Genomic DNA, 14069 nt, shown 5'->3' with positions numbered 1-14069 from the left:
CAGCCAGCATCCCTGCGCCAGGGCGGCCAGCACGGCCGGCACTGCCTCCTTGTTATCCATTGTTCCCACCGCATCACCCGCCGTGCTATGGGGGTTTGGAGGGACTGATGGAGACCACCCAGGTGGTCCCCTAGCGTGAGCCCCTGGTGCTGGGGAGGGTCCATCCCCACTGTCCCCATGCAGTTTAGACCAGCTCCAGCCAGGCTACCAAGACATGGACAGGTCAGCCCTTGCTTTTTCTATCTCTGCAGGGAAGGGCAACCCCCCCTCATTTTCCTTGAGTCCCCCTGCTCACTAGGCCAGGAGGGACCCCAGCCACCCTTGCAGAGGAGGTGGGGAGGGACAGCTGAGGGACGAGGAGGGTGGGGAAGCAGTGTGTCCACTTGCCTCTACGGCTGCTCTTGAAGCGTGGGTCCTGCTGCCCTTGCTGCAGGGAGCAGGGACAGGTGGGCAGGCCCTGGCTCCATGCCCACGGCTCCTGCTGCCGCCCTGTCCACGCCAGGCACTTCAGCCGGTAGTTGACACCCACACGGCTCTCCAGCTTGTAAATCCACAGTCCGCGGAGGTCTGAGCAGGGAGAGAAACCACTAGCTGTTTACCTCTGGCCAAGGGGACCACAGGGGCTCTTTCAGCTCGAGGCAAGAAATGCTGATGCTGGAAGTTTAGCCCAGATTGACCCCCAGCTGTGGGACCCCACGTTTAACAGCTACCCAGTAGCAGAGAAATGGGGGGAGAGGCTCCTGCCAAAGAAGAAAGCCTTGGGACAGAGCCATTGCATTAAAAAGGGTCCACGGACACATCAATGATGTTTCAGCTCCAGGGCATAGCTGGTACCCAGGATAAGTATTTTCTGTGCTTGGGGGAAAAGCCTGGCCTCAGTGAGAGCCTTGCCACAGCAGTGTGATGGATTTCATCCTCTGGGAATGTCCCCCTCCCCACACAACCATTCCCCGACCCCCCGAGGGGCTGTGTGAATCTGCCCTGGCTGTGTGGCACTACCTGTGTTGTAGCCCCTGAACTGGTCAGGGTGATATTTAGCAGCTGGAGGTCTCCGAGTCAGGTCGTCATTGCGGTAAAAGCCATCCCCACTGTGTGCAGAGGAAAGGGGAAGAATCAGGGGCTGCTTTTCCTGGGTGTTGTTATCCCAGCCCCAGTCCCAGCCTGCCCTTCAGCTGCCCTGATATGGAGCCGGCAGGACCCCACAGCACCAAAATCACAGCTCCAGGGGCAGGAAAGCAAAGGCACCAGCTCCTCCAGCCTGCTGCCTCCTCTCTGCAAGGTGCAGCTAGTTTTGGGTGCTGCAATCACTCCTGCTGCATCACGGGCTGAATCCACAGACATCTCAGGACCCCTGTGAGCAGCTTTCACAGTTTCCAGCAGCTTGCAGGGCAATCCGGAGCGGAAACCCACGAGCGGTCATGCACAGGCAAGCACACACACATGCCTCTGCCGCCTGCGCTTCCTGGCCCCACCACCTTTTCCTTACCCAGCTGCAGCAAGCAGCTAATGAGCAAACCCTGGAGACAGCATGCATGGGGCAAGACGTAATGTAAGGAAGCAGGAAGCAACTGCTCCGGCCAAGCAGCAGAAATCCCTTCCTTCAACTGGTGCAAAGTTCAGCAAACAACCCCTGTTCCCCACTCCTTCCACCCAAACCACCAAGATGCTGCAGGCCTGGGACCCCAGAGGGATCTGTGGATCTTACAATGAGCACAGCCCAGCAAGTCAGCATGCTGCAGCATGATCCAGCCACTAACGGGGCAAATTTGGTTGTGAGACCCCCATATGTTAGGCTATATGGGTATGCAGACCCCCTCTGGGCTGCCCTCATCCTTGCAGGGCACTTCATGGGACACAGGGGGAAGGATTAAACCAGCTGGAGCCAGGGGTGGGATGCAGCCCAGTGCTCAGAGGAGGCAGCAGTAGGGGTGCTGAGCCTGCTGTACCTGGTATAGCCGATAAGCACATTGGTGGCAGCGAGCCTGGTGTAATCCCATCGCATGCCTCCATCCTGGTACAGCATCAGGACATAGGACCTGAAGCCATCAGTGGTCAGGACAGCTTGATACGTGATCGTCTGGGGAGAAGCATTACAGACAGGTAAGAAAGCAAGCAAAGATGTTTGCTTTAAAATTCAGGGTGTGGGTCAGTGCTCACTGGGGAATGGTGGGGCTGAGGTCCTGGTGTACAGGGTGAATGCAGACTGGGCTGCTTCACATTTTACATGGAAAATATGATAGTTTTACTTTGATGCTGTTCCATGAGAAGCCTCAGATTCACCCAGTTTTATGCTCCTGAAGAGCAGTGTTTCTGGTGCACAACAAACTCCCACCACATTAAAGTGAAAGATTTTACAGTGCAGGGAGAGTTCAGCTAAAGATGTCACCCAAAAAAATTGAAAGCCACCAAAACATGGGCACAGCCTAGTTCTTTTTGGTAAAAGTTTTTAAGACTGACCTTTTTCACAAAACTGCTTCTTATTCTCAGGCACAGACAAGGTGCTTGCCCATGGGTCTTGAGGGGTTTTTTTTGACAACTCAACAAGTGCTCAAGCTCCATCAGTCCCTTACCCTCCGGGTGTCAGTCTGTGCTCTGTAGGCAGGTGCCTTCTCCCAGGTGATCTTCAGGGTCCAGGCTGCGGAGTAGGATGACCTCAGGTACCGCCGAACCTTTGCTTCCACATCGCGGACGAATGGTGGCTTGGCCGTGTTGAGGGTGAGGAACTCCTGCAGGTTGGGTACACCCACAGCTTTGTTAGCTCCCAGTAGGGCAAAGACAGGTCTATGCTGGGGTCACGCATGGAGTGCTGTGACTGTCTGGGTAAGATCTGGGTGACTTAAGAGGTGACACTCACATGACCAACAGCTCTTAGATTTGACCCAGAAAAGGGAAACACTGCTCGTGGGGTCCATCAGTTACACATCTCAAGGGACATCCATAGAACAGGTGATGAGTTTATCACCAAAAGTTTCATGCCACCATGTAACTGGGTGGCTTCACTCACCTGGTAATAGGTGGTGCCAACGCCTCTGGAGAAGTCAGCATTGTCCCAAAACACAGCGATCATGGGAACCTCCTCATGGCCGTTGAAGCCACCGGGAGGAGGGTTGGGATATGTGAAGATGCTGTCATCTGAGGCTGGGAAAATGATTTGTCCGTTGTCTGTAAACTGAGCAGAGGGATCCCTCCATCAGGTGAGGTCAGGACCAACGGGAGCCCCTGACACAGGGGTGGCAGCCCTCCCATTTCCAAACCCACTCTGAGCGATGCCCAAGGAAGGCCACCACCCGCCACCACCAAAGGGGCCACAAAGTCACCTCCTGCTGCAAACAGACCCCGGCAGCATCCCAGCTGATTTGCCCTCAGAAGGGTCCCATCCCAGGCACCTGGACCCTGGTGCCTCCCGAGGTTTCTGGGGGACGGCCACATGCCCAACAGCAAGCCAAGGTAGACTCACGTAGAGAGAGTCGCGCAGGGTTTTCCCAAATGGGAATCCAGTCTCAGGCTTGAAAAGCGGAGAATTAAAATCCACCTTCCTTTCCACATACTCCCGGTCATTTTCCCGAGCCCCGTACCCATAGAGGGGTGCAGCTGCAACTGGAAAAGAAAACAAACCAAACCCCAAAACACACTTACAGCAAAGCCTTTGGTCTGTGCCAAAAACTCAAAGGGCTGAAATTATTTTGCTTCCCAAAGGCACACAGCATGGGCAACAGGAACATGGGGGGACACTGCCAATAGATGCCTGGGACACCCTGCATGTCACCTTCCCTTGCAGGAGCTTGCTCCTACCCCTTTTTCTGCTTCATGTACGCAGCTGCCCTAAATCAGCTGTGATGGCCTTTGTGGTCAGCATACCCTCCTGCTCCAGCCTGGTTGCACCACCATGCTGAAGGACCACCATTAGGAGAGGAAAAACATTGTACAGGACTGTGGGAGGGGGATGGCAGAGAATCAAACACCCACAACTCTTTCTAGAGATGTTTACAGCCTCCATCTCCCTATTTACGTCTCTTAAATAAAACACAGCATTTGGTGGGGATGGATTTTCCAGCTGATGGGATAATACTTGAAGGCAGGCTCAGCCTGCCCAAAATGCACACTTGTGCAGGAGCTTGTCACGGTGCACCTCCCCCAGGGCTACTGCCCCCAAAGAGCCCCCTTGGTCTCTGGCCACCAAATGTCCCACAGGACAGTCCATCAGGAGGCCAGACGTGATCCTCCTGCCTGGGCTGCGCCACAAGCATCACATACCTGCAGGGCCGGGCAGCGGGGTTGGGGTGGCCACCGGCCATCCTGGCGGAGCTGGAAACATGGGGGACGATGCATGGGAGGTGACAGTGGCTGCTCCTGCCCTGGGAAGCACCTCCCTGCCCCCAAGGAGGGGGGCTGGTGGGGCTGGGCCGGTGGTGGCCAGGCTGCAGGACACAGCTGGGTGTGTTTTGGCTGGGGACCCCCCCGGTGCTGCCCCCTGGCCTGGGAAGGTTGCAGAGAGGCTCGACCCACCCGTGGCAGGGGGTCTGTTTGCCAGGCTGGTGGCCAGCTCACCGCCCAAGAACGGCTGCAGGACAGCAGATGACGAGCCACCAGCAGGTCCTGGCCCTGGGGTCTTTGATCTGGGGCTGCCAGCAGCAATCCCAGCAGGAGGAAGGCCAGGGAGCCCTGGGGTCCCCCTGAGTGGGGAGCGAGTGGGTGTCTCCACATCTGCTCCGGCTCCAGTCACACTGGGAAGGAGCTGAGCCATGTCCCCTCGCCCTGTCATTGCTCTGGGAAGCATGGCACTCACTTCCCTGGGCACGGGGCTGTCAGCATTCCCCAAGGGGGCTCTGGGTCTTCCTTGCTGACAAGGAGGCAGGAGAAGGGCAGGTCCCCCTGGCATGGCAGCCCCCAGCTGCCCCCTTCCCCCTGAAGAGGACCCTGCTATTGACTCACGTGCTGAAAGAGGAGCAGAAAGCTCGGGGCTGGTGGATGGGTTTTCACTCTGTGGAGCAGAAGGCAGCACCAGGGAACCACTGGGGGATGTGGAGGCATGGGGAGACACTTCTCCCAAAGGTGCTGGCATCCCTGAAGCCACCTCGTCTTCAAGAGACCACGTCTGAGCACCTCCAGCATCTCCTCCCAGCCCACCCTGTGCCCCTGGTACCAGCGTTTTGCTCCCACTCTGGGTGCCAGGGGCAGAGTTGGGTGCTTGCCCTGAGCTCAGCCCATGCCCAGGAAGAAGCAGAGAAGCAGTCAGAGAGGTGGCCGTGCTGTCGGAGATGCCACTGCCATCTGGAGCCACTGGGACCAGGGGCTGCATCGCCTGGGGCGAGGTGAGGGTAGATGGGGCCAGCGCTCCTGACACGATCTGTATGATGCTTCCTGCACCCTCTCCCAGGCTGGTACCAGGGGAAGGTCCCCCGTTCGCTGAGGCTCCTCCAGGCAGCTCCACCACATTGACTTGTCTCAGTTTTGCATCAGAAAGTCCAAGATTGGCACCACTCTGGATGCCAGGGGCAGACACAGGGGGTTCCTCAGGGCCAGCAGCCTCCCTGCCTGTGCTCAAGCCACCACCAGCTCCACCAGCTCCAGGAAGGATTGCTCCACTAGCAGTCTCGCCACCCATCCCAGGTGATGAAGACCCCTCTGTAGATGGGAAAGAAGGTGCAGACTGCAGCACAGCTCCCATTTCTCCGTCAGGGGTTCCTGAACCAGCTGGTGTCTCTCTGACAGGGGCCTGGGACTGCCCTGGGGTTCCTCCATCGCCATCCATTTCATCTGCCCCTTCACCTGCACCAGGAGGGACCCCAGGCCCAATACCCAGGGAATTTTGCAGAGCTCCAGGAGCACCACCAGCTCCTCTGAGGGTGTTTGGGCTGGATGAATCTGAAACAGAGGATGGTGCAGCCACAGCACTGGGAGAGGCAGGACCAGACGAGGAGCCTGCGCCAGGCAGTTGATCCATGCCAGCTGCCATCCCACTGCCTGTAGTGGAGCTCAGGGATGGCTCAGACCCGGTCCCACTGCCTGCTCCTCCCAGTGCCTGCTCCACTGTGCTGGCTCCATGCCCTTCTGCTGCTGGCAGCCCCAAGTTTGTGTCAAGGTGGTCCCCGAGGCCAGGTGATGGGAGTCCTGCTGGTCCATAAGCTGCTGAGCCAGGGGCATCCCACGCCGAAGGCAAGCCAGTGCCTGGTACGTCGGCTCCAGGGAGACCTGCTCCCTGGGGAACACCAGCTGCCGTCCCCCATGGCTGTGACCCCCCGAAGGAAGGAGACACGGGTGCTCCCTGGGCAGCACTGAGGTTGGGGTTCATTGCTGTCCCTGCCCCAGACGCGGGGCTGGCCGCAGCCCCTGCGGGTGGGTAAGCAGCACCAGAAGTGCTGGGGAATTTGCCAGGCAGGTCCCCTTGTCCTTCTGCCCCTGAGAGGTCAGGTTCCAGCCCAGCACTGCTGGGAGGTGTGAGACCAGACACTTGTCCCAGTGCTGATTCTGCTTCTGCTCCTGCTCCGTCCCCACGATCTGATGGAGGTGACAGTTCGGCATTTGACAAAGCCCCTGTTGCTCCAGCCAGCAGCTCTCCGGTGTTAGTGGGATCCTGCTGAACACTAGAGGCTGAAGGACTTGTCTCCATGTAGGAACTTCCACTCTCTGGGTTTCCTGACTGTGACACATCCCCCACACTCTCAGTCCCCTGCACTTGAGTGAGCTCTGGGCCAGTTTCTCTGTCTAGAGAGGCAGGGGACAGGCTGTCAGGGGCTGTGTTTGGAATGCGTCCTGCCCTGTCAACCTCTAACACAGAGGATCCTGCTGCCACACCACTGGGAGAGGCAGGACCAGACGAGGAGCCTGCGCCAGGCAGTTGATCCATGCCAGCTGCCATCCCACTGCCTGTAGTGGAGCTCAGGGATGGCTCAGACCCGGTCCCACTGCCTGCTCCTCCCAGTGCCTGCTCCACTGTGCTGGCTCCATGCCCTTCTGCTGCTGGCAGCCCCAGGTTTGTGTCAAGCTGGTCCCCGAGGCCAGGTGATGGGAGTCCTGCTGGTCCATAAGCTGCTGAGCCAGGGGCATCCCACGCCGAAGGCAAGCCAGTGCCTGGTACGTTGGCTCCAGGGAGACCTGCTCCCTGGGGAACACCAGCTGCCGTCCCCCATGGCTGTGACCCCCCGAAGGAAGGAGACACGGGTGCTCCCTGGGCAGCACTGAGGTTGGGGTTCACTGCTGTCCCTGCCCCAGACGCGGGGTTGGCCGCAGCCCCTGCGGGTGGGTAAGCAGCACCAGAAGTGCTGGGGAATTTGCCAGGCAGGTCCCCTTGTCCTTCTGCCCCTGAGAGGTCAGGTTCCAGCCCAGCACTGCTGGGAGGTGTGGGACCAGACACTTGTCCCAGTGCTGATTCTGCTTCTGCTCCTGCTCTGTCCCCACGATCTGATGGAGGTGACAGTTCGGCATTTGACAAAGCCCCTGTTGCTCCAGCCAGCAGCTCTCCGGCATTAGCAGAGTCGTGCTGAGCACTGGAAGCTGAAGGACTCATGTCACTCTGTGTATCTGGATAGGGACTGCCATCCCCCGGACCTCCTGCCTGTGCTGTGTTCTCTGCACCCTCGGCCCCCTGACCCTGGACCCCAGCAGCAGGCCATGCCAATCCATCGGGTACAAAAGATGTTGGGCTGGTGGCATCTGAAGCTGAACTCCAGCCAGCGCCAAGTCCGTTGGCTCCCTGGGGAGCACCAGCTGCTGTCTCCCATGGCTGTGACCCCCCAAGAAATGGAGACATGGGTGCTTCTGGTGCAGCAGTGAGGTGTGGGCTCACTAACATCTCTGCCCCATCATCAGCTGCAGGTAGGGTGCCAGCCCCAGCCTCCGGAGGGGGGTAAGCAGCCCCAGGAGCACTGGGAGTGTCCATGGGGGATGGCACAGTAGCATCAAGTGGCAGTGGCTGTTCCTCAGTGGACGTCTGCCATGGAGCAGGCTGCAAGGATGGTTTGGTGAGGCCCACAGCCCCCATGTCCCCTGTGGGCAGTGCAGTGGCTGGGACTGGGGGATTCATGTCACTCTGTGCATCAGTGGGAACTCTTGGGGCCAGCAGTGAGGTGGCAGAGTCCTCTGTTGCCTCAGGTGCTGCGGGTGCCTCACTGGCTGCAGGTGACAGGGCTGAACCAGGAGCCTCTGATGACACCCAAGGAGCTCCCTGACCATCCACATAGCTGGCTGGTTCCAGTGAAGCAGCTGGGCTCAGTACTGCCTGGCCAGGGAGGAGGGAGGGCTCTCCTGGGTTTCCCACTGTTCCTGACACTGTTGAGCTCTCCAGAGTTGGGTGGGATGAGCCAGCTGTGCTGAATTCATCATTTACTGCATCTTCCCTGTCTCCAGGCACCAAAGCTGAGGGACTTTCCTCAGCAGTTGGGGCCATTTCTCCTGCCGGCTCTGGGGTGGTGCCCACAGCCCTGCTCAGCGCTGTGTCCTGCTGAGTCGTAAGCAGCCCCCCAGCACCAGGGCTGGGGGTCAAGGAGTTGGCACTGGCTTCGCTTTGGATATGCACAGGCAGGGTCACACCTTCCTCGACTGCTGTGGCTGTGGTCAGCCCTTGGCTCAGCGGCGCAGTGACACTGGCATCCACAGGGCTGCCAGCAGCTGGCTGTGCCCCCCAGGCAGTTACCGGTGGAGAGGTGGTGAGAAGGAACCCGGTGTCAGCGGTAGGGTCTACATCTGCTGCTGCTGCTCTGGTCACAGCCGTGAGGATGTCCTCCTTCACATCTGCCAAAAGAGGGGTGGTCCCCAGTGGGGAATCGGGAGCGGCTCTCGTTACATCAGACTCTGCCTCTGGGGTTACGGCAGGGTGCTGTGCAGAGATGGTGACAGCAGTTGTGATTGCAGCGGGAGCAGCCGAACCCCCCTCAATATCCTGTGACATGTTAAGAGGCTTGGTCACATTTGTCAAAGTTGGTACTGTAGGGCTGTATTCACTTGCTGCTGTCACCAAAACATCAGGCTCAGCCCCAGGAGGGAAGGATGGGCTTGATGGGCTTCCCATGAGGATGCTCTCCACTCTCTCAGCATCAGCCACTGTGGTGCTCGTCTCTGCAGTGCCCATCACCAAGGCACTGGACACTTTATTCTCTGCTGTGATGGAAGAAGCTGTCCCAGTAGCAAATGACTCCTCAGTAGTGACAGGTACAGCAGCAGCCGCCCCAAGCCCTGCAGAGAAGCACAAAGTGGAGCATTATGCCAGGTGCTGGAGCCAGCAGCCTGCCAGGCTCAGCTGTGTGTCTCCTCCAGGTGAGCATCAGGAAGCTCCCACCCCTTCTTAAACCCTGCTGCCTCCTCCCATGGCCTTACAAAGTTCTGATTTAAAAGCCAAAGAGCACAGCCTGAGCTGTCTTGGGTACAGCACCTTTTGCATCCCCAGCATCAGCAGTCACTGGCTGAGACAGGACACAGCTCATCACAGGCCAGGGAGAGATACCGGTGCAAGCACAGTGGCAAAGGCAGCTGCTGCAAGCCAGCCCAGTTACACTGGGGATGGTACCACTCGGCCACTGGGAATAGCTGGGGCTCAGTGAGTCTCGTTCATAGCCCGAGGGGTACCTGTGGATCTTTGCTGCCGTGGGACAGCCCTGAGCACAGGCACTTGTGCAGAGCCTGTGGGGTTCTTGCATTTTTTTCAGCTTTGAGTGTCTGAGGGACATTTAAACACACTTTACCCAAGGCCCTTTGGCAGATAGGACAGCCAGGGCTTTGTGAAACATTCCCTGGCTGCAAATGGCTTCTGACCTGCTGCAGTTAAAGCAAGTTCATTAAACCTCTCCTGGGGTGGGAGCCTGCCTGCTCCTGCCAGTTGGGCGCAGCCACCAGGGATTCCTTGCCCGTGGAGAGAATATTCATGAGTTCCCAGGACGAAGCCTTGCTTACAGCTCCCTCCTGCTGCTGCAAAAATCTTGCCCCACATCCATGAGCTTCGCTGAAAGGAGGAGATGCCACCCCACATCCCAGGTGCCTCTCCCAACACTCACTGGCACCTGTAGGTGACATTTCACCCAGTCTTATTTTTAGGACAGAGTTGTGGGCTCTGAGGAGACCAAGCTGCCACCGTTGGCTCCAGGAGGAGCCGGGCAGATCTGCTGACGCTTGGCTTTAGGTAGCTGCAATTAGGGGAGATGAAGGGCACCCCGAGGGCAAGACCCAGCAGGGTTTTGCCGCAGCCTGACAGCCAGAGCCTGTTCCCCATCCTGGTGCTCCGGTTCATCAGGTTCCCCCTGCCAGGCAGCCAGATCCCCCTGCAGCGGGGGTGCCTCCAGCCTCACCGCCGGCTCAGCTCATTAGCTTGTGGATAGTTTGTGCCAGAGTCGTTAATGAACATTATATCCTGTGCCAGACCAGTCCTTGAGGTGTCCATCCTCCTCCAGCTGCCCATTCCCCCTCGTGGCAAGCTGCTTCATCGTCATCTTCCCTGGCTGAAGTCAGCTCCTTGCACCAACCCCCCTCAGCTAGAGAAGCTCAGCCACTTCCCTCCCCATCTCAGGGAAAACAAAGCATATCAGTCAAGTCCCCCCAGGTTAGTTTGGCACACTCCACCCCAGTAAATCCCTGTTTTATCTTAATTCTTTCATGTGGAGCAGGAAATGCCATCTACCCCACGCTGCCCATTCATGGGAAGCTGTACAAGAGGGGCCTCAGCATGGAGCACTGGCGTTTGCTCTTCCCTGGGACGTGGGAGGGATGGGAGCATCCCGGAGCCCTGCTCTGCCGGCTGGCTTCCTTTGGCTCCCTTGCTGTATGCAGGCTCCTGGGCTGGGCTCTTGCCTTTCCCACAGGTCCATGCTTGCAACCAGCTCGTCAGGATGATGCCTGTCCCACAAAACACTTTTCTAGCTTTTTGGCTGCAATGCATTGCAAGGACTGGTCATCAGAGGAGTTTACAGTGCAGCCAGGAGGGAAAAGCATCTCACAAGCATCTCACAAGCATACCTGCTGTGCCCTGCAAGGGCTTGGGTAGCACGTGAGCTAGCAGAAAAATAGAGGACGTACCGTGCAGAATCCATACACAGCATCCCACGAAGGTGGAAAGTGTCCTTCCCCTGGTCCCCATGCCTCAGGCCTCCACACAGGCAGAGGACTGAGAAGCTCAAAGGTAGGAGAGAGCAGAGAGGAGCAGCTCGTCCGTCCGTCCGTCCGTCTGTCCCTCCCTCCCTCCTTCCTTCCCTGCCTGCCTCTCCTGCAGAGCTGGTGCAATCGTGCTCCTGTTCCCTCCTATTTATAGGGATGGCAGAAGGAGGCAGGTTGCAGGTGCCGTCCCCTCCCGCTCCGGTGCTTTCCCTCCAATGTCCTTGTCACCGTTCCCTTCCTGACAAGCCCTCTCCTTCCCAAGGGCTGGATGCCCTGTTCAGTTGGGGTATGGTCTGAGGGTTACCTAAAGGCCACCCTGCAGGGACCCAGTCCTTCCAGGGACCTGGGCACAGCCCTGTGCAGCTCCCTGGGCCACCAGCACCAGCTGGCGAGGCTGAGCCCAAAGCAGTGCACAGCACCGCCAACAGTGACACAGCAGCCACCCCACAGACCCCACAGAACCTGCTCCCCACAGCAGCAACTCCATGGACCCCACAGGACCCGCTCCCTTTGCAAGGGAGGGGGCCACAGAGCAGCAGGTTGTGGTGACGCGGCAAAGCCACCTGGTGCCACCATGCCTGTGAGGACACCGTGGGCACTGAAATCAGTGCCATGTCTCAGCCCAGGGCAAGGCAGGACACTGTCCCCGTTTGGCTCAAGGCTTCCCTGGGAGCACAGGTAGGTTATAAAGCGGGACAGGTATGGCCAAGGGCAGGCCCTAGGGTATCAGCCGAGCCTCCCAGCACCCAGCTACAACTGGGAGCCCTGGGGATCCCATCCAGAGCCCCAGTATGTCCCAGCAGGGTTTTAAACCTGCACCTCAGTATGGGCACAGCAGTGCCAGGGTGCTGGGAGGGGGTGCATGGGCCAGGGAAGCTCCTCTGCAAGGTGGGACCAGCATCCCCAGAGGCTGGAGCAGGAAAAGGCACAGCCCTGGACACCCTCCCCTGCAACGGGGATCCCTGGGGTCACTTCACCCCTGTGTCTCCCTTCTCCCCTTCTCCTGGAGCAGCAATTCCCACTCCACCCCCACCCTCCCATCACCCCCCCTCCCCCCTCCCGCCTTGAAAACTGCTGCCAGCTACCCCATGAACAGCATTATGCAAACCCCCACCACTACATGGTTTTGTAATCAACTAAACGCTCCTTAACCAGAAACGCCCTCAGGCGACTCCTGCAAAGTGTTATTAGGGGTGTTAAGCAGTACACAGTGTCCCGCTGGAGCCAGCCCTCGAGTGACACCCGGACCCACGGGCCAGGCAGCGTCCATGGGGAAATGCCAGGGGAGGCCAAGTCACGGCTGACAAAACCCCATCCTGTAAACCCACGCATGACCCCCAGCAGTGGGAACAGGGCACAGATGGTAAATCAGGGGAGAGAGCCACTCGCCTGGAATGGATGCCTGCCTACCAAAAATGCCAGTGCGGGGGCAAAGCTGGGGGGTGGACGGTGCAGCGGGGGCCCGTGCAACCAACCCTACAGACCACAGGGTGACCGCCCAGCCAGTGACCACCCGAGCAGCCGCCACAACCTGGGCCAGTGGAGGATTAGAGGGATGCAAACCCGCTGTGGGAGAGTCATTCCTGCCTGTGCTGACAATGCCGTATTGCTTTGGAAAGCCACCCTGACGGGGAATATGTGCTGACGCTGGAGAGAATTGCTCCAGCTGGTGTTTGAGGTGCAACGTGGTGGCAACCACAGGGACTGTTGTAAATGTGCTGCTCAGCATAGGGGAAAATAGCTGAAGCAAGGCACTTCCAGCCCACCTCACCCTCAGCCTGCCTGCAAGCTCCTGCCTGTGATGTGCTGGGACTGGCACCGTCTGGAAACGTCGTGCCTGAGCCTCCTGCCCATGTGTCCCCAGAAAGCCCTGTCTCCCTGCTGCTCCTCCAGCAGAGGCACGGGGGTGACAAACGGAGCTCGCCCCTCTGCTCTGGCATTGGCACACCCTCCAAGGAAATCCTTCAGCCACCGTGGGTCACCCCTCGTCTTGAGGATGGTGCCCTGTTCCCACTCCGTCAATGGGCTTTTCATTGATCTCTCTGCTGGGCCTGAAATCAAGGTCCCGGCAAGCCGATGGCTCCTGCAAGGATAACCCTTATCTGCAGTTATCAAGGACCAAAGCATTGTATGGGCATGGAGCCCCTCAGGAGCCCGCAGCAGGAGGGCAGTGCCATGAATCCCAGCGTCTGGGAGCTCTACACCATCTGGCACAGCCCAGCACGGTGCCTTATCAGCCTTCCTGGAATTAATGGGCTGGTTGTTACAGCCCTGCGGAGAACTCAGCATTACCTACCAGCACCAGTCTGGCCTTCTGGCAAGGGCATTTGGAGAGGGCTTAGGGGTGGTGGCGGAGGGAACCTGGTTATCCATCAACCACACAGGTTCTGGATGACTTGGCAAGCCAGCTTGCAACACCCTCCTGCTGGACAGTGGGAGCCAGGCTACAGCCACCGCAGGCGTGAAGGGGAGGGGGACACTGGAAGGGAGACCTGAGTCACAAGGTACTTGAAACATGTGCCCCATGATGCTGGTGGGCCCTCCAAAGGTGACAGTCCTGCTGGATGAGGGTCTGCTCCTTTGGACAATGCTGATGGATGGAAGCAAGTTACAGTGAAGAAGCTGAGAAATGATTTATGGGCTGGGAAAGCAGCGGGACCTGGACCCAACCTCTCAGGGCCCCTCTGGTTGGTGTCCTTGGCAGGCAAGCAGCCATGGGGTGAAGGTGGTGGCCAGCATCATCAGGGATGGCAAGCATGGAGAGCATGGGCAGTGTCAGAAGCTTGTCAGAGCTCCATGTCCCCGGTACACATGCAGCACCCACCATCCCCATGACAGCCACATCCCTTCACCGTGCCCCTCTTCTTGCTCCCAGGCTGGGGGCAGAGGGGCTCAGTGGGACTGGAGTATCTCCTCCCCCCACTACCCCCTGACCACAATAACGGTGGAAGGCAGCTGTGCCAGCAGGGGACAGTGAGTGCCCCGGTCAC

General features: G+C 58.7%; 1 protein-coding gene across 1 annotated transcript; it reads right to left on the bottom strand.

Annotated features, from left to right (window-relative positions):
- Positions 1-184: 184 nt before the first annotated feature.
- On the bottom strand, positions 185-4295 carry LOC130158265 (mucin-4-like). Its single transcript, XM_056358871.1, has 8 exons — positions 4190-4295; positions 3458-3597; positions 3005-3169; positions 2571-2726; positions 1947-2077; positions 1000-1088; positions 388-567; positions 185-204 (listed from the first exon to the last, which is right to left on the bottom strand). The coding sequence occupies exons 1-8, from the start codon at positions 4293-4295 to the stop codon at positions 185-187; spliced, it is 987 nt and encodes a 328-aa protein (XP_056214846.1).
- Positions 4296-14069: the final 9774 nt, after the last annotated feature.

Source organism: Falco biarmicus, chromosome 13 (genome assembly GCF_023638135.1).
Source record: "Falco biarmicus isolate bFalBia1 chromosome 13, bFalBia1.pri, whole genome shotgun sequence".
Lineage (NCBI taxonomy): Eukaryota > Metazoa > Chordata > Aves > Falconiformes > Falconidae > Falco > Falco biarmicus.
Note: the sequence above shows the minus strand (reverse complement) of the source record. Positions and strands in the feature narration are given on the sequence as shown.

Bases quoted from the DNA above. Each gene is read 5' to 3' on its own strand.
- LOC130158265 (XM_056358871.1), bottom strand. From the start codon at position 4,295: ATGGCCGGTGGCCACCCCAACCCCGCTGCCCGGCCCTGCAGGTATGTG. The intron at 3,598-4,189 runs GTGGGACATTTG...TTTCTTTTCCAG, and splicing joins GCCTCCTGATGGACTGTCCT to TTGCAGCTGCACCCCTCTAT. The intron at 3,170-3,457 runs GTGAGTCTACCT...CCCTCTGCTCAG, and splicing joins CCCTGCGCGACTCTCTCTAC to TTTACAGACAACGGACAAAT.